General features: G+C 44.6%; 2 protein-coding genes across 2 annotated transcripts in view; one reads left to right on the forward strand and one right to left on the reverse strand.

The window, feature by feature from the left end:
- The window catches only part of LOC119431448 (uncharacterized), a 56,185-nt gene extending 40,847 nt beyond the window's left edge, over positions 1 to 15,338 (reverse strand). The window contains exon 1 of the mRNA XM_049657351.1: positions 14,053 to 15,338. Within this exon, the coding sequence (XP_049513308.1) occupies positions 14,053 to 14,064 (12 nt within the window). The 5' untranslated portion in view covers positions 14,065 to 15,338. The remainder of the gene's footprint in view (positions 1 to 14,052) is intronic.
- LOC119431038 (uncharacterized protein DDB_G0272530-like) lies at positions 308 to 22,133 on the forward strand. Its single transcript, XM_037698506.2, has 3 exons — positions 308 to 810; positions 11,965 to 12,139; positions 19,638 to 22,133. The coding sequence occupies exons 1-3, from the start codon at positions 772 to 774 to the stop codon at positions 19,766 to 19,768; spliced, it is 345 nt and encodes a 114-aa protein (XP_037554434.1). The 5' UTR covers positions 308 to 771; the 3' UTR covers positions 19,769 to 22,133.
- The last annotated feature ends 167 nt before the right edge of the window (positions 22,134 to 22,300 follow it).

Raw genomic sequence — 22,300 nt, forward strand, 5'->3', positions numbered from 1 at the left:
CTTGCGAAATAAGGTTGCTTACGACAAACAATCAACCTCCTATGCGCAATCCAGCTTGATCCACCAACGACTTGCACCGAAGCCCCACTTCTTTATTATATTTTTTCCTTCGCCTTCAAGGTGACGCAGCCGACAGAATGTGAAAAAAAACCTCCGACTGCTGCTCCGGAAGTGGCTTTATATCAAACGCGTGTCCTCCTCTTCCCATCGTCCTCCTTTCCTTTCTTTAATAGGGGGCTGAGAGAGAGAGAGGGAGTCGTGGAAAGGGTTGAGCAGTTGTGGCCCCTCGGTGGCTTTGCATGCCGCTGGGCTCGGTCCCAAGGCCCCCTTCTTTCTGCGAGGGGACTGCTTTCTGCGGCGTCGGTTTCGTGAGAGAGCGAGCCTGCCTCAGCCCCCTCTTTGGCCGTCAACTGCTCGCCTCCCCGTGTTTTTTTCACGTCTTTCTCGCCCACCCACACCCACGAAGGTACTACGTCGGGAGTGCCATCGTTCTGCGTGTCGGCGTGCAGTGCCGTCTACCTTGCCGGATCGCTTCGAAGTCCGCTCGCTCTCCTCTACGTTTGACAGCAGCGAGCGCCGGTCTGAAGTCAGCACGCTTGATTGCCAAGCCGATCGGTCTCATCCTGAAGGATCTCCAGTCAGTTGAGCAGCGGCGTTCAGCGATGGCAGCTTGTCCGTGGTCCGTGATCCTGATCTGTGCCTGTGCGGCGTTGGCGGCTGCGCTTTGCGGCGGAGCTGCAGTTCGAAGTTACGCCCGACGACGAAAGATTTATGCAGCACGACATTCTGTTCCGTCAGCACCCGAACCAGGTGGGCGCAGTGGATACTGCGTTGCTCTGCGCAGTTGTAATAGGAGTAGCTTCATTGCGGTCGCAGTGGTAGTGGTGTCTCCATTGTTTACTCATAGTAGTAGTAACAGTAGTAGTAGTAGTAGTAGTAGTAGTAGTAGTAGTAGTAGTAGTAGTAGTAGTAGTAGTAGTAGTAGTAGTAGTAGTAGTAGTAAGATAGTAGCAGCATTTACAAAGGCAATATTATCAGTAGTGATAGTTACAGTTTATTGTATTAATGGTGCTGGTGGTGGTCGTAGTAGTAGTTATTACTTTTAGTACTAGTAGTAGTAGTAGTCATTCTTTTCGTGGCACGAACAACTTTTAGAAGTAGTAGTAGCAGCATTAGTGTACAAGATATTCGTAGTACTAGCAGAAGTAGGAGGATGAATAGTAAAATTGTGGTGCTAGTCGTTGGAATACTGATCGTAGTAACAATATTAATAATAGTTGTGATGGTAATAACAGTAGTAGGAGTATTGATGGTAGTACCAGCAGTGATTGTGGCCATAGAACTGCTATAATACCTACTTAGCAGTAGTATACATGATAATCGCAGTATTGACAGATGGAGAAGTCGCCATATTAGTAACAGTTATGTCGCACTAGTAGTCGGAGTACTAAGCGTAGTATTACTACTGATAGTAGTAGCGGTAGTAGTATTTGTATCAGTGGTGGCAGTGTTGGAATACTAGTACAGTGCACAATGGCGGTAACAACACTGCCAGCAATACTAGAAGAAGTGTGTTGGAATACTAACGTATACAGTGCACGGTGGTAGTGGTAACAACGCTGCCAATAACGCTAGACGGGTTAACTGTAGTCGCATGTCGCGTAGTTCGGAGTGCTAGTTTGCATGGTTGTGCGACTAAAGATAAAAGTTAGTATTTGAACTGGCGACAATCACAATGGAGCGGTGGGTATACGTTCCACCAGAGTCATTGGTAGTTCTACCCAAATACAGCATGGGCCAACCTTCTTCAAGCGCGCATTGCATGTTTCTCCATTCCCTTGACTGCCTATAAGGTTCTGTAGTTTAGTTAGTGGGAGGTGAAAATGAGATAGGTGAAGCCATTTCGCGTGCATGAATGGGAAGGTTTCACTTGGCGTCGTGGAAACGCGTTCCCTACACGAACACAGCGGATGCGTCACAACATTGAATGCGTCACTTTACCAACTGTCGCGAAAGATATTTTCACAACATTGTCAACATTGTCAGTATACCAGTTCCGTTTTCTCCTGCGGCAATGTTAGGACGCAGCGGTTTGAGGTCTACCTGCGTAATGGCTGCACTTTAAAACCAGTGGCGTGTTTTTTGCAGGTGTCTTTGCTGCTCGGTGTATACTTATTGCAATGTAGCAAAATCTTCTGGTATCCTTATTGCTAGAGTACTGAGTCTCATTCTCAACGAATCATTCAGACTAAGTGTTAATAGGCGGTAATGACGATTTCACCGGCGAAATCTTGTTTTTCGGAACGCTATAAGAACGCTGGGACTGCCCAGCAGCTTACTGCGAAGCATGTGCCAAAAACCAAAGGTAATTACAGATGCGCAAGTACTCATACACTCTCGCGGAATCTCGTCCATGCTAGCATGGAGTGGCCACAGGAACGGTCGTCCTCTTGCAAGCGGAGAGGAAACGACCATAAATCGCACGCTTTCGCTCATATTACTCGGGAACGGACACCGGTGAATATTGCCCCCTCTTGCAAACCAAAACGCAACCTATAGCACATTACACCCCGCAGAAATTGCGAAAGCAGTTTTGTTGTAACAAATATTTTGCCAATGACCCTGAGCGTGAGAGTGAGGGGCGTTAAAGATGTCAGATTTAAGACAGCCGCTCATGTTTTTGATGAGATTAGACATGTGCGGCTAGCAAATCTTGGAATTGCTCACTTGTACAAGCTAAAGATTCTAAACCCGATTGCTGATGCACTCTTCCGCCAACTACAACAATCACTACAAGTGACGAAACTGCGTAAAGAGATAGTACCTAACGTAAGCGTTGGTGACATGGGTGTAAAGCTTTCGCGTGCCTGGCGCAAGTGGACAGCGAGTTCAGAGAATTTCCTCGCCTTACTAGACGTGGTTAATCGGTGTGTTGTGAGTCTTGTTCCTCTCACCTCACGTCGTAAACGTACTCCGTAGTCGCTACACGCGTGCTGACGTTGGGTTTGAAGTTGGTGGTCTTCAAGGAAAAGCTATACGGTGCACTCTGAACAAGCACATAATGACTTTGTCGAAATCGAGAGTGTAGTCCACGGTGCCTAGGTAGGCCTGTAGACGTTTTGATACGCGGGCCTATCTTCTTGAAATAGACGCTAGTAGGCGTTAGTTAAGCGAGTGTCTTCACTATAGGTGTTCGTTAAGGGACACTCAGTAGGTGTGTGGAAAATCACCTTGGCTTGAAAACAGAAGTGGGCTAGAATGTGGTGCTTCAGACAGTCGAATACAAATGACGTAGTCTCTATCTTTACGGCCAGTGTGATGTCCTTGTAACAACGCAGTAGATGTAGCACACTCGGTCGTCTCCCGCACCCCTGCCGTGAGCTCTCTACCACCCCCCGACGCGGCATGCAAGGTAACAGCAGTGCAAAAGTCGAAGGAAGAGGCAAAGAAAGGTTCGCTGTAAAAAGAAAGAAAGAAAGAAAGAAAGAGAAAGAAAGAGAAAGAGAGAAAGAAAGATTTCATTGACGCCGTTTTCATGCAGTCGTCGACCACTGGGCTGCTGTCGTCATTACGTTTGAGGTCGGGCTAGCTACCGATGTTTCGTGTGTCATACGAGTATGAGGCTTTCATTTCACACAGACAAACCTTTTGTTTGTTTGTGTTTGTAGTGGTGGCGTGCTCTTTCAGTATACGTAAGCGTTTATCGTAGGCCGCCCACTCATTCAGACGTGCAATCTACATTCACATAGGGAACCTACATGCAGCGCTGTTGCATGTAGGCTCCCTACATTCAAAGGCGTTCGAGGATATAACGCAAGCTTCTCTTTTGGCTGTTTTGTTTCAATCTTCGCTCTGAGCACACAGGAAAGAATTCAGCGCGTGTATCTCAGTGTTCGTAAGTAGCACGCAATGCCGCGACGAACGCGGGCGCCTTGAATGCTTCGAGAGTTGGTGACCTGACGCACAGCAAGGGTAACTCATCGCGGCTACATTAAAAACCCCGAGCACGAAATGCACAAGTGAACCCGCTCTTCTCACATCAAAACGACTAAGGTAGGCGTAGGACTTGCAAAGCGACGCCTGACAGATGCGGTTAAGGATTTCGCAAGGCCAGCTGCGGCAAGCGTAGAGCACCTATGTGAAAGAATCCCACATGAGGAGTTACTTTAATGCTCTCCGTATGGGAACACGGCAGCTGGATGTTTGGCCAGATGCGCGCGAGTGAAACAAGATGTGATACAAGCGAATAACCAGGCGTGCTTTGAAAGACGAACAACTTTCTTTTGACGCGTTTCATCTATGCTTTTTCTTACTACTCATTTTTTTTTCGTCTGCCGTGGCCCACTAAGTGGGAGGTTGAAGTGGCGTTTTGCCTCTTTTGTTCGCAACGGAGATCACAATAAAGGTCAATTAAATTAATTTACAAGCCCACAGCAGAGATGAGGCCAACACCTTTAATAGATTAGTAGAGAACGTTATGGCTGCCATCAGCAATACAACTTTGCAATGAAGGGTAATTGTTCAGCGCCGACTGGATTTTTCAGTGACTACCGGGACACTGAATATAACTGCGGGCGTCGCAAATTCAACTTTGTCCATGACTGCGCATACGGGGTGATCATTTTTAAGTTTTCCGGAATTTTGAAAAATCGCCTGTGGCAGGTAGCATAATTCTTGTCCTTGAGCTGAATTATTCGAAGAGGCGGGCATTACTAGCACAAGGAAATTAAAACGCATATTCACCTAATTTACAAAAAATCACTAATTAACTTCTTAATTTATTACGGTACGGCAGATATTGAAATTTACGAATTCTAGCCGGTGAGATTTGCCCCCAAGATGTGCCCACTTGAAATAAACCTCTAGGATGATACCAGTTTCGAGATATTATTACGCAAAGTGTGGAACGAAATACATGGGCGTTCCAGTTACCGTTGTGCTTCAATGCATAAAGAGACGTTCTGCTATAAAAGTAAGTGGAACCAATAATGCATTTTTACAGCGAGTTCGATGGCGCATACTTCCAAACTGCAGGTGTCATTCTGGAAATTAATTCCAAGTGGATACGTCTTGCAAGCTCACCGGCTACAATTCGTAAATTGCAGTGTGGGCCTTAAAGTAATTAGTCAGTTGTTTTTAATTAGTTGAATATGTGTTTTTTTATTTCTGCTGAGAAGAATGTCCACCTCTCGGAATAACCCAACTCAAGGACTATAACTATGTAATTTGCGACAGGCGATTTTGAAAAATGCCAGAAAGCTTAAAGATGATCACCCCGTATTCTGCGCAGAGTAAGGTTGGGGCGAATATTCTAAGTTTCAAATACGAACTGAATATTCGTCTCTGAGTATTCGTATGTGTATTCGAAAATGAACTATTTGGTATTTTCGAATATCGAAACCAACCAAATATTTTGCGGAAGCCAACTGGTAGACTGGTTACTGTTCTCCGTCTACAAAAAAAAAAAAAGTATGGCAAATTATCGGAAGGGAAGTAACGAGAAAAGCTTTTGAAGCAATGCAGAAAGAAAATGGGTATACATGGCAAGCTGTGTTCTTGCTTTCACGGCTGAAGCGTATACATGAAAACGTGATTCTAGCTTGTCTGTCGTTTAGTGTTTGGGGTAGTCTAGTCATTATCAGTTTCATCTTTTACGCCAGAACCAGTGATGTTTTCCTTTCAACTGGCATTATTACATGTGTCTATGTCACACAAGTCGTTCAGCAGCTTTTAGTTTCCTTTTTCGCAACTTCAAATGTTTTTCCGGCAAGCGTTTACTTCGCGTTTTTTTTTTAAAGCTAATCATACAGCAGCCATTCATCTTTGGTAAGTTGGTTTGCAACCAGGTTCCAAAGACGTTGAGAGGCTCTTGCTGCAGTTTTTTAACGACAATTAGTTATCCTGTGTTTGAAACTGATCCTAATTGTTCCTGATAGTTAATTTACTTTTTTGACTATAGTGAGGTGAAGTATGGTATCTAACTTTATAGAATTAATATTCCTTTTGTAAATATATGCGTATGTGTTTGACTAATCGATATTCGATTCGCTATTCGACATTTACTATTCCTATTCGATTCGTATTCGAAAAAAGTTTATATTCTCCCATCTATAGCGCTAAGGCATGCTAAGCATTTCCGCGCGCATTTGTGATGGCATGGAAGCTATCGGTCACATTCTGTGGCAATGCTCCGTAGTACGGTGTGCAATGATGCTCACTCTCCGTTGTTCGCAGCGATGCACATTCACTCTGAAATATACCCTCTAGGGGCACACCCTAAAGAAAGAGGGAGTACCGACATTCCCTTTCTACTTAGCGTGAGCCCCCAGGGGGCATATTCTCAGGTAATCACATCCGGGTATACGCCGAAATGTTAACACCAGAGCACATTCTAAGAAGAAATAAAGTACCAGCACGCCCTTTCTTCTTAGGGTGAGCCCTTAGAAGTTACATGAACATGTATTTAGAAGCCGATTCACGCAAAAATATAACCTCTAGTAGTGCACCGTAAAGGACGGGAGTACCAGCACTCCCTTTCTAGTAAGGTGGGCCCCTAGAAGGCATATTTCGGTGCGAATATGCTTCCCACACGCAGGGCTTCAGCCATGTACCTTTAGTAGCTTTAAACAGTAGTCATGACTTCTGCCCGAAGCTCATTGACGCTGTCGGCGCATGGGGATAAGTAACGCTTATGCGTTACTTACAACGAGAGCGTCCTCCGTCACTCCGTTTTCAGGGAACCGTGTCCCAATAAAACCTTGTGGAGACCTTCAAGTCTGAACACGTGACTGTCGGCTGTGTTAGTGCGTGTTATTTCTGTGCGCATCCTTTTTTAGCTTAGCTGTCTACCTGAGGTAGGGTAGCGCTGTCCATACCTGAGGCCGATCAAACTTCTCTAGCTTCATCAGTTGAAGACATTTTTGTTTTTCCGACGACATAAGTATATCACATTCTTAGAGAGACGCTTCGAAGCTTATTGTCTATTGCGTGTACGTTCTCTAGCGTTCTTTTCTGGCCTTGTTCTTGTATTGATATTGATATGATATTGATATGATATTGGATCCTACACATCGTCCCACGTCTATCTCAATTTGGAACAACCCCGTTTATTCTCCTTTCGGCAATTGTGTCAGCGCGAAAGGTGTAAAAAGAAAATCCCGACGTCGCCTCCACTTGCATGCGCGTCACGCAGCCTCCCAATGAATAAAAGATAAACATTGACGAATAACAAGTCAACCTCAAGCTGCCCCTGAAATGAACATCACAGTGGAACGTCGAGTGTTCTGCGAGCATCAGGTGATGCGCAACATCCGAGCGGCATCCATCAATCACGAAGATTTATGCACCGGCGGCTACAACATTCGAAGGTGTTGCCTCGCTCATTAGGCAGCATTTTTTTGTGCGTGCATTTGCTTTCTTTCTGGCAGTGGGTCCTTCAAGGACGACGCGTCAATTATCGCCGTTTTATGCAAAAAGTAGCGCGTGCGGCGTATGAAGCGCCCGTACGTTTACACGCGTCTGTGTGGCTCGTGGCCTTACGCGAGCGCTTTCTGACACCTTCGCTGATTTAGCTGGAAGTGCGTTGGAGGCACGCAATGCACGAGCTTGACGGCGCACGTTCTAGCTCATATTACTTGGAGAGCAGGCGCTGCGTTGGCGTAGACACTTGGTTACACAGTGGAGATGCTCAAGGTCGCGCGTAACGAACACGTATAGAGGTAAGCAGAAAACCTGAGGTAAGAAAAAAGAAAGCTGTGCCACTAATAAAAATATCGTGGCACACAGTTACGAGGCTACTGAATGGAGCATCGCTAGGCCTGTACGTTTCCTGAACCGGTGTGTAATATTGCTTGCTACTAATGGTCTGCTGAATAGAACAATATACAGGGAGACGGAATTTAATCTGCTTACTTCGAGACGACAGTTGAGAAGGCTTCTTTTGTAAAAAAAAAATGAATAAAAGAAGTAAAAAAATATACTGCTGTCTTCATGCTACTCCTGAGCAACTTGATTTGGCAGAGCCGGTGGACACTATGCAACTGTCTACGACCCTATAGGAAATTTTATGTACTATCGGCCAAAAAGGTTTACGGACCACGGGATCTCAGAAAACGCTAAATATTCAAGCAGCATTTAAACGTAGCCAGTGAAACCGCACATCACAATGTTGTTCGCATATACCAGTAGAAGAAATGGAAAATAGAAGATAGATTGAAATGGGAATACCAGGCTGGCGTTTTGAGGCTGCGGAGATATTCAGCTTTTTGTCAGATCCTTTGGTCCGTAAACTTTCTAGGTCGATAGTACAATGCTGTGCGATTCCATAATATGTTATCCAAGTACAACACTCTACTATACATTCACTAAGGGAGCCTTACTTTTTTTCTCTTCTGGTTTTGTGCTGCCTCTTCCACGCCCTCTACATGCGTGAAAGCACAGCGCGGCGGTGACAATACTAGGAAAACAATACGAGACTTCCTAATTCAAACTGAGTAATAATTTTCATAACGTTCCTTTGGCTATGGGAAGTCACTACTTACTTCCTTTAATTAAGTGGTTTTGAGTTTTAATAACATTTAACTATACTAGTGCTTGTATGCAATTGTACATCTGTACCTCAACAAGAATTTTTCCCCCTTTTTTACCATGTGTACATTTTCGCATATAGGATGTAACCTGCAAGACATTTATAGACATCTTTATTTGCTTTCTGTGTTTTCGTATGTTAATGGCATGTAATATGATACATTTTTAACCTTCAGCAATTGAAAATAATTATGTATGTCTGTTATATACTGTATATTCATACATGCCATTTGTACTGAGTAAACACACTGCTTTGTAACACTGATTGTACATTTCACCATACACATTTTCACTTATACTCTGCCATTGGTCGTACATTGCACACATTAAATTGTACAAACTTTATTTTATTATGCCTACGTTGTCATGAATAGGGGCAAGGATCTTGTCAAGCTGCAAACAAGCAGCTTTTAGTTCTTGTCCCTGCGTTCATTTTTTGTGAATAAGTAATGCGAAATAATGATTGATTGATTAATTGATTGACACCTAACACCCCCTGAACGCAACAACGCGACACAGGCATCCGCAGCTGTCAAGAAAAACGCTCCAAACGCACGGGCCAATGTCCCAGTCAGTGCGTGCGGTGTCGAGGTCGATGAATCTTAAACGGAGAAAATTGATGTGTTACACCAAGAACGGTGTAAGGGTTGGGAGTTATAGACCCATTTAACTACGGAAAATTTGTCTGTCTGTCACCCGATTCAGTTGGACCACTTGCTTACCGACCCACACTACTTAAACTGGTACGGCTATACTTGTGAACGTTACGATCACAAAGTAAATATTACGCACTCTTACTAGGTAAGCCTTTATAGAATGATACGTAACTCTAAAGACCTTAGTTTCTTAAGCAAATTGCCGCTGACTGCTCTGCCATGGAGGAAGGAAACCCTCTGCACAAGCTCATGTTTCCCGATGTACGATGGCGTTACGCAACAAAGCCAGACTTCAACATAAAGTGTCTGAGGCAATAATGGCCGCTTGATGAAATAATGCAAAATAAATCTGAAACATTCACCACGGAAATGGTACTCACGGGTCTCAGGCACTTAACGGCCGGCAGAAGACTATCGGTTTGCAGAAGCAAGCGCGGCAATGTGCGCCGTGCTCCCTTATGAGAAGTTGTATAATCTCACATATGCTTGCAGCCCTTAGAGCACGGCGCAGAACGCGGTGTAAGGGTGGGAGTTATAGACCCATTTACCTACACACTAATTCACTTTAAGGGCATAAATGATTTTACAGTGCAATTCCGCTGCGCTCCGTGAGATAACGCTTAAACAAAAACTGTTAAATAATTTCAAAATAGAAACACTTTTCACACGCTTCTCGGACTTAATAGGTTGAGAACAAGCATGTATGAAAGTTGATTCTCAATTGCTTGCAAGATATTTTTGTTTGATGCTATAATTTGTCTCAAGATACCGGACCTGGCGTCTTCAGCGCTATCGTGACGTCACATGATGAAACAGGGCAACATTTGCTGACGTAGTGTAGCCATAAGGCTATGTATGATGCCTGAGCACGCGCGTGGTAGGCTTCAGCCGTGCCTCCGTTATCGCAGGATCAGAGCAAGCCGGTGTTTGATGACGTCATGACCACCGTGGTCACGACGAATCCGCTGCCTTGGCACCGAAACCTTAACTGGTTTCGTAGAAACGAGTATTACAGTAAATTATACAGGGTGCTGTAATGTACGCAAGTGTTCTTCTTTTCTTTTGTGTCATTTAGAGCTAGAAATTAAGTCGAAAATATCATGTCAGTACTCGTTTAACGTTACCGTAAGTCTCATGGTCGATGCATAACAGCGATACGGTGAATCTGATCTTATGAGGTCATGCCGGTTTGAGAACAATTTTTGGTGTCATGCGTACGGTGTGGTGGAGCTTCAATTCGGGCGACTGTGTGTCAGAATTGATGCGGATAATTTTGAAAGACAGCCTTTGCGTTAAACAAGCCGCCGTATCCAGCTGGTATCAAGAATTAGCGTAAGCACTGTGAACTACTCCTATCAACAACATGTCTTGGAAACCATCAGCATCGTCAGCCTCATTCATGTCAACTACAGGGCCAAAGCCCTTTCCAGCGACCTTCATATAGCCCTATCTATGCTTCGGATGGCTCAATATTTTAATTTTATCACACCACCTAGTCAGCCCTGTAAGGCTCGACTATGTTTCTCTATTCCCTTGCACCCATTTCTTACACAAAACATCGGCCACACCAGCTCTACGATTTACATGGCCGGCCCAGTACCATTTATTTCATCTTAATCTCAGCTTTATTATCGGCTACTCCAGTTTGCACTCTAATCCACCCCGCTGCTGGCCTGTCTCTTAACGTTACCCCTGCCATTTTTGTTCAATCATTCGTTTTCTGGTCCTTAGCTTCTTTTCAAGTGTCTATGTTAACCATCAAGTTTGTTTCTCATACTATAGGATGTCAAATAGCGCTCGACTAACAAGGATAGACATAAGAACAACAGCACACGGTACCGTGTGTTGTCATCCTTATGTATGTCCTTGTCATTCTAGTGCTATTTAGGTTCCCAGTATGACAAACTAGCCCACAATACCGCCTCTGCCACATAGGTCAATAAAAGCTTTCTTATCCAGGGCCGGTATTTTGTAGCGATGACTTTTCGATGCTAATGCCTTTTCGCGCTTTTCGTGCTTGGTCAGTGGTCAGAGCGACGGTCCGCTCACGTTATCAACGGGATCACCCGGCTGTGAGCGGTGGATGATAAGACTAGTATAGAATAAAGCATAAGGCATCGCTACAAAATACCGGCCCAGGATGACTGTAATGCTTGTCACGCACGACCTGAAGTGACCTGTCACATGGTCTCTAATCCATTCTTGGTCTTCGGTAAACTTCTTTCACATGATCCGTGTTCCACCGTGACAGATTAAGTGTAGTATAACCAGAAAAAAGAAAAAAAAAACAGATACCATACTCAATCTCACAAGTCGTTTGCAGCACTGTAGAAACTGGAAGACTCGATCCTTAGCCAATAGGAATGCCGAATGCCCCTCGAGTTGTGTTCATCCACGCCGCATTGTCTGCTCAGCGGCTGCTGAATTCGCGACATACGACGTGCATACGCAAATGTCCCAACGTGCCACATATCGCTGTAACGTATCATGTGCCAAACAAAAACCAAACCCTCTAAACCCGCCATTAATGATACAGTTACGCCCGGAACTATATTCCGCTGCGCAAGGATATTGCCTGTGTACGCCTCGTGCCTTCGGCAGTGCTGCACACGACTTGGGAGATGGAGCATAGAGCAAGTTTGTGTAAGCATGCCTCAAGTCGGGCTCGGAACGCTTTGTACACTGTACCGAACTATATTGTGTCACACCATGTTCTGTGCAGAGGAACGAAGTTGGCGGGCCGTGCCGCAACAGCAACCACTGCCGTCCACAGCTGTGCTGCCTCCTGGCTAGGAACCACACACGCACCTGCCAGCCACTGTCCAGGATCGGGGAAAAGTGCACCGAGGGCCAAGTAAAGGGCGGTGCCTACCCGGATCACTGTCCCTGTCTTCAAGGTATTACGTGCACCAGCACACGTGGCGAAGACGTATAATACGAGGGCGAATCAGAGAGTCGTTGCCCCAATTTTCTTGTTGGCCCAAATAAGGTACATAGAGGTAATTACAAGTATACGTACTATTCTGCGTACCTTACACTATTTTTTCCACGTAGTCCCCACACCGGTTCAGACATTTGTCCCATCACGTCACTAAATTTGAGATGCCCCTGTGGTAGAATTCGTCCGGCTGACTGTGGAACCACCGTCGGACTGCTGTCTTGGCTTCATCGTTGGACGTGAATCGCTGCACCACCACTTCACACTTCTGAAAGCGAGACACCTTTCCCCATAGGTAGACTGCATTTTAATGTGTTCGATGGGCCTTCGTCCCTCGCTCCATAGAAAACGAATCACACTTCGTTGCTCGTACGCCGTGGACGTTTCTAGTACAACCGCCACCTTCAACAACTGACAGCTGTGCCGTTACCCCGAGGGTATACCAGCAGATACGGCCGGGCCGGTCCAAGAAAGGTCCACCGCTGGAAATGGATATGTTGACTTCGCATGCACAGCCGTAATTTGGCTAAAAAAAAAAAAAAAAAAAAAAAAATAGTGGCAGACTTTCCGATTCGCCATCGCAGGAAAAGGCTGCAGAATTGCCAATAAAGATATTAACAGGCGTACGTACTATGTAGAAATATTTCATTTCACTTCTCAAGTGTACATCACGCGCAGTCGTAATAGCTATCTTTGGTTACGCAATCGATGACCGAAAGAGGTGTGAGTATGCGCCACTTAGTAAGTGCATGGTATGAAGTTTTAATTACAATAAGTGTGGCTGTTGGTACCGCGCTCATGAGAGTAAATTATTAGTCATTCAATGCATCAATCAATAAATCAATCAGTCAACTCGAAATCCTTATTTTCGCATTGTTACACAGGTGAAAAAAGCTGGCCGGTAATGAAAGCTGGTCAATTGTAGCTTGACGAAGCTCTGGTGCCCATTCATTAGCGACATACAGGGAACACTTTTGCCATAGCTTTATAACTGGACCTACTTTGAAAATTCACTATAATAGCGGGCTTGCAAGAAAGCATTATCACAATAACTGGCATATATTCTGTAGATAAATGAGCGAGATTGCTTTACCGTGAAAAATAACCTTTTTCAACCAACATTTTATCAAGAAAGAAAAGGGGAAGAAATAACAACACGACAGGCAGCTGTCGTGTCGGCTCGACTAAGTACGCTGACAAGAACTATTTCAAAAAGCTTTGGCGGCAAGATCTGATATCGCTGAGTACAAATATGATCGAACTGTAAAAGAAAAAAAGAAAAATTAAGCACATGTGGAATGTCGAATAGTTCAAACATCGTATCCACCTGTATTTCAGCAGATCTATCAGTAAAGAGGAAAACGAAAACAACCTATAGTAGGCACTCCGCAGCCGTAGTGTCACTTTTTGTGCTTGTGTAGCATAACTGTCAGAGTATGTGCGATAACTGTTCGACAAGTAATGCCCGTGCCACACGGGTATAGAAATGACACGAACTGCATAATACCTCAAACGTTAATGCTAATTATGTGGTGGTACATAGACATACGTAATTTTAATAAAACCTAATGCCATTCGAGGCGTACTGCGTTCTTCGGCCATATAAAGCGCGTTATTTCTTTTTTTTTAATATTAGGATTGCCAAACAAACTTGCAGCATTGACTTCAGCTATCGCCATCGCGATGTTCAATGCCATCAAAAGTGCGCATGAAGCAGTAACTTGAGATACAATAATATTAAGAAACGTGCGTCACGGGTATAACATACTGACTAATCAACTAAGAAATTTAGTTAGGCAGTTGTTTAAAGGTAAGATACCCAGCAAAGTAACGAAGTAATTAAAATTTTGGCGCGTTCCGAAAATTGCTTACCGCTCGCGGCATGTGGATCGTTGTTTACACGAAGCAGACGATGCCAGACGCAGCATCGAGACTCAACGGCAGTGGCTCCACCTCGCTGCGTTGTCGCGAACTCTCGGCTCGTTGGCGCTCACGGCGCGACCCACTTTCACAGCGTTGGCGGGAAAGTCCGGTTTGCATCCTCGGCTTTTCCTTTGCTTTTTACGTCGCACACTCGTTGAATGAAAAGCAACACGGCGGCTTTGCACACACGTGTACCATCAGAAAACCGGATTGGGGAGGTCGCACTCAGCTGGAAGCGGCGGTCCACCACGTAGCGGAACAACCGGTGAAGTTGCTCGTGTTTCAATACTGGCGCTTCCGACGGTCGGTTACAGACACTTGTAGCGCGGACAGGTGGTCGAGTGAAACGTCACTCACTCGCAGCTTGAAGATTACTTGGTTGCCGACTCCGCTCAAGCACTCATCGATTTCTTACACAGAGCATGATATGGGAGGCCCGAGCATCGACAACGAACTTCACAGTTCCGAAACCGCCTGTTGCCACAGTCTCAAATACTTCCCGTGTGTTTATTGGCGGCAAGAATCTTTCGAATCACGAAGCAGACAAACACAACGACACTCCCGCCTGACAAACTGTGTTTCGCGGTCAATGACACGTCCAGACTTAGCTCACATCAAAAGTCTAACTGGAAGACTCCGTTCTCCCAAGTAGAGAGGTTCCAGGGCAGGGGGCGGGCACGTCGACGACGATTCGACGCACTCGGCAGGCATTGTCAGGGAAAGTCGTTCATGGTTCAACGACACGCGGCAACGGAGATCACGCCTTGCACAGCGGCGCACCGGACACGCTCAACATTCAATAAGGATTCAAGCCTCGCTGAAATCAACTGGCGGTGCAGCTGTCACACGATTGATCGACGGGCGTTCCTTCGGTGGACTACAGCTTCTCGGGCGGGAACGTTGAAATCTCTTTAGCTAGGGAGGAGCTACCGTCTCTGTTGAACGCTCGTGAAACAGAAACAGTGTAGAAGCATGACGTTGCTGGCGGGTACTTGTCCCGGCAACTCTTGAGAAGTTCTAGCTGTTGTTGAAGTTAGGGACTCACGATAGGCGGCTTCGCGACAGTGGCGGCATAGACGCCGAGTGCTTGCATGGCGAGCTCTTTCCGCGTTGTGACCGGCGCCGTCGCGGCCACTGGAAATCCCGTTATACACCAACGCACGCTCCAGCGTGCGTGTGCCGCCCTTTAGCGAGGGTGACGACTCGGTCCGCCGTAGACCGTGAGAGACGCGCGGGTACCCTCCTTTCACAACTGGCAGCGCGCTTCGCTGGGCACATAATTAGTGCGGTCGCCTTCTATATGTACTTCATTTGCATTTTTATCTGTGTGAATGGAAGAGAGGAGGGGTTTCGTTGTTCCAACGGGACCCTGCTCTGGTGGTCGGCACGGCAGCTTCGCTTTGGGGACAGGTGTGGGAGGAAATGGACGTGAGTGCCGTGAAGTTTCGAGCGTAATTCGCACTCTTGTAAGTGCGACTAACACGAAGTCCTTATTCTTTTTTTTTAAATTTATTTCACAATACCCCTAAAGGCCCTTTAAAGGAAATTACATAAAGATGGAAGGAGGGGGGGGGGGGTACAAAACAAAAAGTGAGGTGAACTATATTTACAAAAGCTACAAGAATATATAAAATTAGGCGATAAAATGAGGTGCACAAGTGAAACAGATTGACAAATGAGGATGAAAAAGGTGCAAATGGGCAGAACTGCAACATACCAAGAACAAGCTGTGTACAAAATTGAAAAGAAAGATAGAAATATATGCTCATCAGCGACAATAATTATGTCATAATGGCGCAAACATACAGAATTTTTTTTAAAGTACAGGAAAAGTGGTAAAAAACACGATCTTACAATTTAGGCGATTGTTTGAACATAACAGTAAACCAGTAATTTATACACTCATATGTATGTGAACAAACGGTGAAGGTGTACATAATGAGCAGTTAAACTAATTCTTCGTGTAGGAGTTCTTGTAAAGATGGCAAATCTTTTTGAGTAGCAATGTGTAATGGCAGATTATTCTATTCGATTATTGTTCGGGGGATGAAGGAATTAGCATAAAGTGATGAAGGACAAGTTACACCTTTAATCTTAAGAGAATGACCTGTGCTGGGAAAGAAGGTTGTGGGTGGTTCGAAGATCCACTTAAGGTACGGGTGCTGATAACACTTACGGAGCAGCGAAAGGTGAGTGATTCCGCGGCGAAGTGATAAGTCGTAAAGCTGAGTGCGATCTTTTAGTGCAGAAATGTTATCGCAAGGTGAATCATTTATTTATTCATTTACAATACCTCAAGTACCCCCGTTGAGGGGGTTTTACATGAGGGTGGGCGAGCATACGAATTATCAGGACACAATACTACTGCAGTAAGCATACCTGCGGGTGTCGGACCGACTAAACCAGTTCGTTCGCAACGAAATCTGGATGTGTTTATTTTCTCTGTGAGGCGTTGAGCTGGGAGGGTGTTCTGTTGATCGAGATTGGCGCGTCGCTTGCAATCGCAGTTAATTGGATAACCACGCGTGCGGGAGCTACTGGTAACAGCAGAAACTGCTCTGACACACACACACGCACACACACACACACACACACACACACACACACACACACACACACACACACACACACACACACACACACACACACACACACACACACACACACACACACACACACACACACACACACACACACACACACACACACACACACACACACACACACACACACACACACACACACACACACCACACACACACACACACACACACACACACACACACACACACACACACACACACACACAGGCACGCGCGCACGCACAGCAAAAAAAAAAAAAAGAAAGAAAGCGCTGAACTCGCGGCTAGACACACAAAGCAGTGTCTATAGCCAAGGTCAGTAAAGCGTTCAAACACAATGAAGGGTTAAGTTATAATTGGAGTGGAAAATAAGCGGAAACGGGAACCTGCCAACCTTTGCGCACATTTGTCATGCGTAAGAAGGACGCTAATACGGGAAATGTACCACGAAGTGCGTGCCGTCGTGATCTCAACGTGGGCGCCCATTTATGTCTCTGAAAGGCAGGCGCGCAAACAAGGATGCTTGGCCGCGAATTAAAAAAAAAAAAATGGAGTTTGGCCTTGGTTTTCCCGGCTAATTACCAAACACGTTGCGCTGAAAATTTGTGAGATGTTGTAAAAGCAATCTCTCAGTCAAGAGTGGAAGCCATTTTTTCCTACAACTGTTTGGTTTGGGATTATTACGAATTTGGGAACATCTCCAACCAACATGTGGCGGCGGTGGCGCTGGGTACAAGAGGCTACTCTAATGCCGTGGTGTTGTTCTCTTCTCTCCTGAGGAACAAGCCGAGTTGGCTCCGAAACTTCGAATTTTCGTAAATCCACTATTTGGTTAGATACATTCCTAAATTCTCAATTTACCAGTATAGATTCACCATTTGTTATGTCTCTTCAGAGTCTTCTTGAATTGGAAAATTCTGGAAATTCTGGAAATCGTTTGCCCTGGCAAGATTTCAATTAATCTAAAACCTTTTCACTTTCCTTTTGAACCAGTGATACGTGTGATATTTTGTGTCATAGGTATATGTAACGTTTATGACCCTTTAGGACCTGTTCCTTTCTCAAACGTGACATTGGTACGCTGAGCAGTGGTATTTATGTAGACTTAGTACATGTTCTCTTTTTACCTTTGTGATGTTGTGTCACTTGGATATATATTGTTAAAGTGATTAGCTGGTGCAACATCCTGTGCCACTATGTCCTTTTTAGTCATGTCAAAAACAAAATGCTCTAGTCCACATAATACATTCTTTACCTGAAGCGTAGAGAGATTGGGTGTTGGGGATGGACAGGGTTGGTCCAAATGCGAGTACAAGGGAACTTGTCAGTATCACCGGCTACAATCGTTATTACTTTCTTATATCACACTCGTTACATGTACGACATGAAGGACTACCCGCACGCGACAAATACGGAGTGTACTGGGGCGACCCACGCACCATGTGCGATTATCGATATACTAAAGGCAAATTAAATGAAACCATAAAGAAAGCAGAACGTTCAACCACAAATACTTGAGGTGTGGTTGGCCGACTCACTGGCGAGCAGTGTTGTGGCTATGATTGGACTCATCACAAATCTCAATCTTGCGAAGGCCACATGTAGCCTGGCCACATATAGCCGGCTTAGCCACTGAAATCATCATCGTAATAATAATCATCATCATTAGCCTGTATTCATGTCCACTGCAGGACGAAGGCCTCTCGATCCCTGCGATCACCAATTACCCCTGTCGTGCGCTATCTGATTCCAACTCGCGCCTGCAAATTTCCTAACTTCATCACCCAACCTATTTTTCTGCCGTCCGCGACTGCGCTTCCCTTCTCTTGGTATCCATTCTGTAACTCTAATGGCGCACCGGTTATCCATCCTACGCATTACATGGCCTGCCCAGCTCCATTTCTTTCCCTTAATGCCAATTAGAATACCGGCTATCCCCGTTTGCTCTCTGATCCATACCGCTCTCTTCCTGTCTCTTCACGTTAGGCCTAACATATTTTGTTCCATCGCTCTTTGTGCTGTCCTTAATTTGTTCTCGAACTTTGTTAACCTCCAAGTTTCTGCCCCATATGTTAGCACCAGTAGAATGCAATGATTGTACACTTTTCTTTTCAAGGACAGTGGTAAGCTCCCAGTCAGGATCTGGCAATGTCTGCCGTATGCACTCCCGCCCAATTTTATTCTTCTATAAATTTCTTTGTCATGATCAAGGTCTCCTGTGAGTAATTGACCTAGATAAACGTACTCCTTTACAGACTCTAGAGGCTGACTGGCGATCCTGAATTCTTGTTCCCTTGTCAGGCTATTGAACATTAGCTTTGCATTCTTCAATCCCACTCTTACACTTTCTCGGTTAAGGTCCTCAATCATTTCTTGTAATTCGTCCCTATCGTTGCTGAACAGGACAATGTCATCTGCAAACCGAAGGTTGCTGAGATATTCGCAGTTGATCCTCACCCCTAAGCCTTCCCAGCCACTGATATATATATATATATATATATATATATATATATATATATATATATATATAGCTAAACTTACCATATTCCACATTAATAAACAACAAGAAAAAGAACAGGCAGATATCGACAGACCAGTACGCAACTACGAAATGCCAGTGAAGTAGGGCTTTTTACAAGGTATGAAAGATCTCGACAGGACTTTGAGACACAGGAGAAGAGTTCGAAATTAATGACGTTGCTTCTCTGTATCTTTCTTTCTGTTTCCTTTTTTCCTTTTTTTTTCTTGAAATTCGCGCATCGGGTTTTATCGCACACATACCTTTATCAGGCGCTCAGAAAAAAAGAAATCCTCCATTGCCATTAAGATCTCTTTTTTTTTCTCTCTTTGGAAGAGGTTTTCGGGGCGAACGATTTTCAGCCTTTCGCAAACCATTCATGTGCACGAAGGTTATCAGACTACTCACGTACAGTTTTTTTTTTTTTTTTGCAGGTATCTGCTCCCTGAAGCGTGATCGAGTTCACAACTTTGGCGACAACGGAGTATGCGTACCATCATCAAGCCAGGGTCAACGTCCCGTGACGTCGGGAACCCGCCAGAGGTCGCAGTTTTCTAGGCCCTAGAGGAACGCACCCAATCGAAGCGCCCATTACTAACTGGACGGGCTCTGAAGAGGCTGCTTGTCACACTGTATTCAATTAGATTCATTTTTGCATTTTTGTACTATCAGCTCCAGCGAACAATAAGACATCACTCATATGCCAGCTTTAATCTGTCCTCGCGCATTCATCAACAAGTGCTTACGACCGGTAGTTAGGTAACGACAATTTAGTGTTTTTTTCCCTCACAGAGTAATACACTGGGAACATAGACTTTAAAGGGACATTAAAGACAAAGATAAGTTGAGCTGTGTAGCAAATTACGCTTCTACAATGCCGCAAAAGCCACTCTTACAGCGAGAAGCGTCTTGTTAAGCCAGCAAACACGCGAAGCGCGGGAAACGAGTGGTGACGCCCCACACAAGTTCGCGCACCAGTTCGCCATTACGTCATAAATGTTGATGACGTTTGCTCGGGCTCAGTTCTCCTGGTGAAACGTAGAACACGTAGTATTCTGGGGGATCCACTGTCTGAATTTAGGAACTTTTGAATACTTTTAATGGCGCCGCAACGGGCCAAATGCGACAAAATACTTCAAAATTTATGACGTCACAGTGACGTACAGGCGGTAGGGTTTTGGCGGGAAATTCATAAGCTGCAAAGTCTGGCTTTCATTTTCTCTTTTCGTAATCAACCTCTCACCGTTCACATAAAAATTGTTTTTTTTTTTAAAAAGAAAGGACTTTTTAGATCTAAACTGACTCTGCGTTTGCATACACGTACATGCCCAAAAGAGATACAGTGGGTAAAATTAACTAATTTATGTACAATTGCGCTCATAATGTTTTAATAGCAAGACAAGTGAATGGAGTGGACGCAGTGGTAACAGAGCTACATTGATAATAAAATTTACAACGGTATAAATTTCGCCTCATATAATCATAAGCTCATTCATTACGGAAGTAAGATCGCGCACTTATTGTTTAGAACACGTCGCGTGAAGGTGCAAGACGCCTTGAACCAAGGTGAACCAGCACCACTTTTCAGTAGGTGGCAACAAAACTTTATTTTGAAATGTGTATGAGCCGAGATCGGTTATGGCAATGACCAAGTGTGACCGAATGAAAATAAAGGCACTAAGGCAAAGCCTTCAAACCTCGCAATATTACATCTAGACCAGCATCAACGTTGCAGGAACTTGAACAACTCCTTCGGACGGAGGCATATCACGCGACCTAGCACGGTATTTAGCTTGACTGACCTTCCATATATTTCTTTTATTTAGCGCTTATTTGTCATCATTTTATGCCATTACTAATCAGCGTAGTAGTGGTCCAAATAGCTAGTTTACGTAGTTTTTTGAGATTTCGGTACGCCGGAGATATCTCGGTGCAGTAGGAGCGGTTGCCTACTCTAGAGACGTGACGTCTGCTAGTGTACGGACAACCGCCAGCACTTAAAAGTGAGCTCTAGTTATCCGACTTTGCGGCAGGCTTATAAGGGTAGACAAAAACGCCGAGGACTTCAATCTAAGGTGTATATCTACATCCCAATTTGGAATGTTGGTACAGGATGAACAGTTTTTTTTATTTGGCACTTATTACCATAGATTTGATAACTGAAAAGCAATACGCTGTTCCTGAATATTCGTTGAAAAAAAATGAACAAAGCCAGTAAAGTTAAGTGTGAATAGCTCTATGGGCGCCAATTTTGTGTCATAATTTTACGTTTTGCACGTTTCGTGTCTTGGTTGCGCCTACTGCTAGATTTCAAGTTCTGCGACCTTAGGCCTCGCAAAGCTGGGAGCCCAATTACAGTGATTACGAGGTTTCACATATAACAAATAATTATTACGATTACAATACCAATGAACCATTTCGCTCACAGTGTTTGTCCATGAACTCACCAGCTCTCGTGTGCATACGACATATGAAGTGTGGATTTCGGCCACGTTTGTTAGCTTCCAGATGTGACGGGAAAAAAAATAGTTGTTGCTATGTCTTTATTTTCGTGCGCATCTTGTGAAGGCCAGACATAAGAAGAATGAAAAATGGAAGTCACGGGATATTCTAACTTCAATAAACACCAACTTCCGAGGTCTATACGCCAGCAGTCCTCCTAACCGTCCCGAATGAATTGGAAAAATTGACAGTTACATGTCACCCTGAGCAGTTCCTAGACAGCGTCTTCATCTATCTCAAGTCAGAAAACACCGCAGACACACACACACACACACACTCGCACAAACAGAAATTTGAAGAGCACATGACATTCAGAGTAACTTCACAGGCTCCGTTTTTCATTCTAGAATAGAAATCTTGCAGAGTGATAGCTTTTCCAGTGTTTGCCGTCTGTCATGCATCAATAAACAATTTTTTGTTTCTTTGTTTGTCTGGGTATGCTCAAGACCGGAAATTAGGGATATCGCTAAACAGCGCCTCTATAGCGGCCGCCACCTGCAGACATATTCTTCTTCCACGGAAAAAACGTTGTTCTTCGCGCTTAAGCAAATCACTGACGCAATATTGAAAAAAAATTATGCAGACTCTCCTCAGG

This window comes from Dermacentor silvarum, chromosome 10 (genome assembly GCF_013339745.2).
Source record: "Dermacentor silvarum isolate Dsil-2018 chromosome 10, BIME_Dsil_1.4, whole genome shotgun sequence".
NCBI lineage: Eukaryota > Metazoa > Arthropoda > Arachnida > Ixodida > Ixodidae > Dermacentor > Dermacentor silvarum.

What these genes read in the sequence shown, in the direction of transcription:
- LOC119431038 (XM_037698506.2), top strand. Translation starts at nt 772, where the DNA reads ATGCAGCACGACATTCTGTTCCGTCAGCACCCGAACCAG. An exon ending in TCCGTCAGCACCCGAACCAG is followed by an intron (nt 811 to 11,964) that starts GTGGGCGCAGTG and finishes TGTTCTGTGCAG; the next exon opens with AGGAACGAAGTTGGCGGGCC. An exon ending in TCACTGTCCCTGTCTTCAAG is followed by an intron (nt 12,140 to 19,637) that starts GTATTACGTGCA and finishes TTTTTTTTGCAG; the next exon opens with GTATCTGCTCCCTGAAGCGT.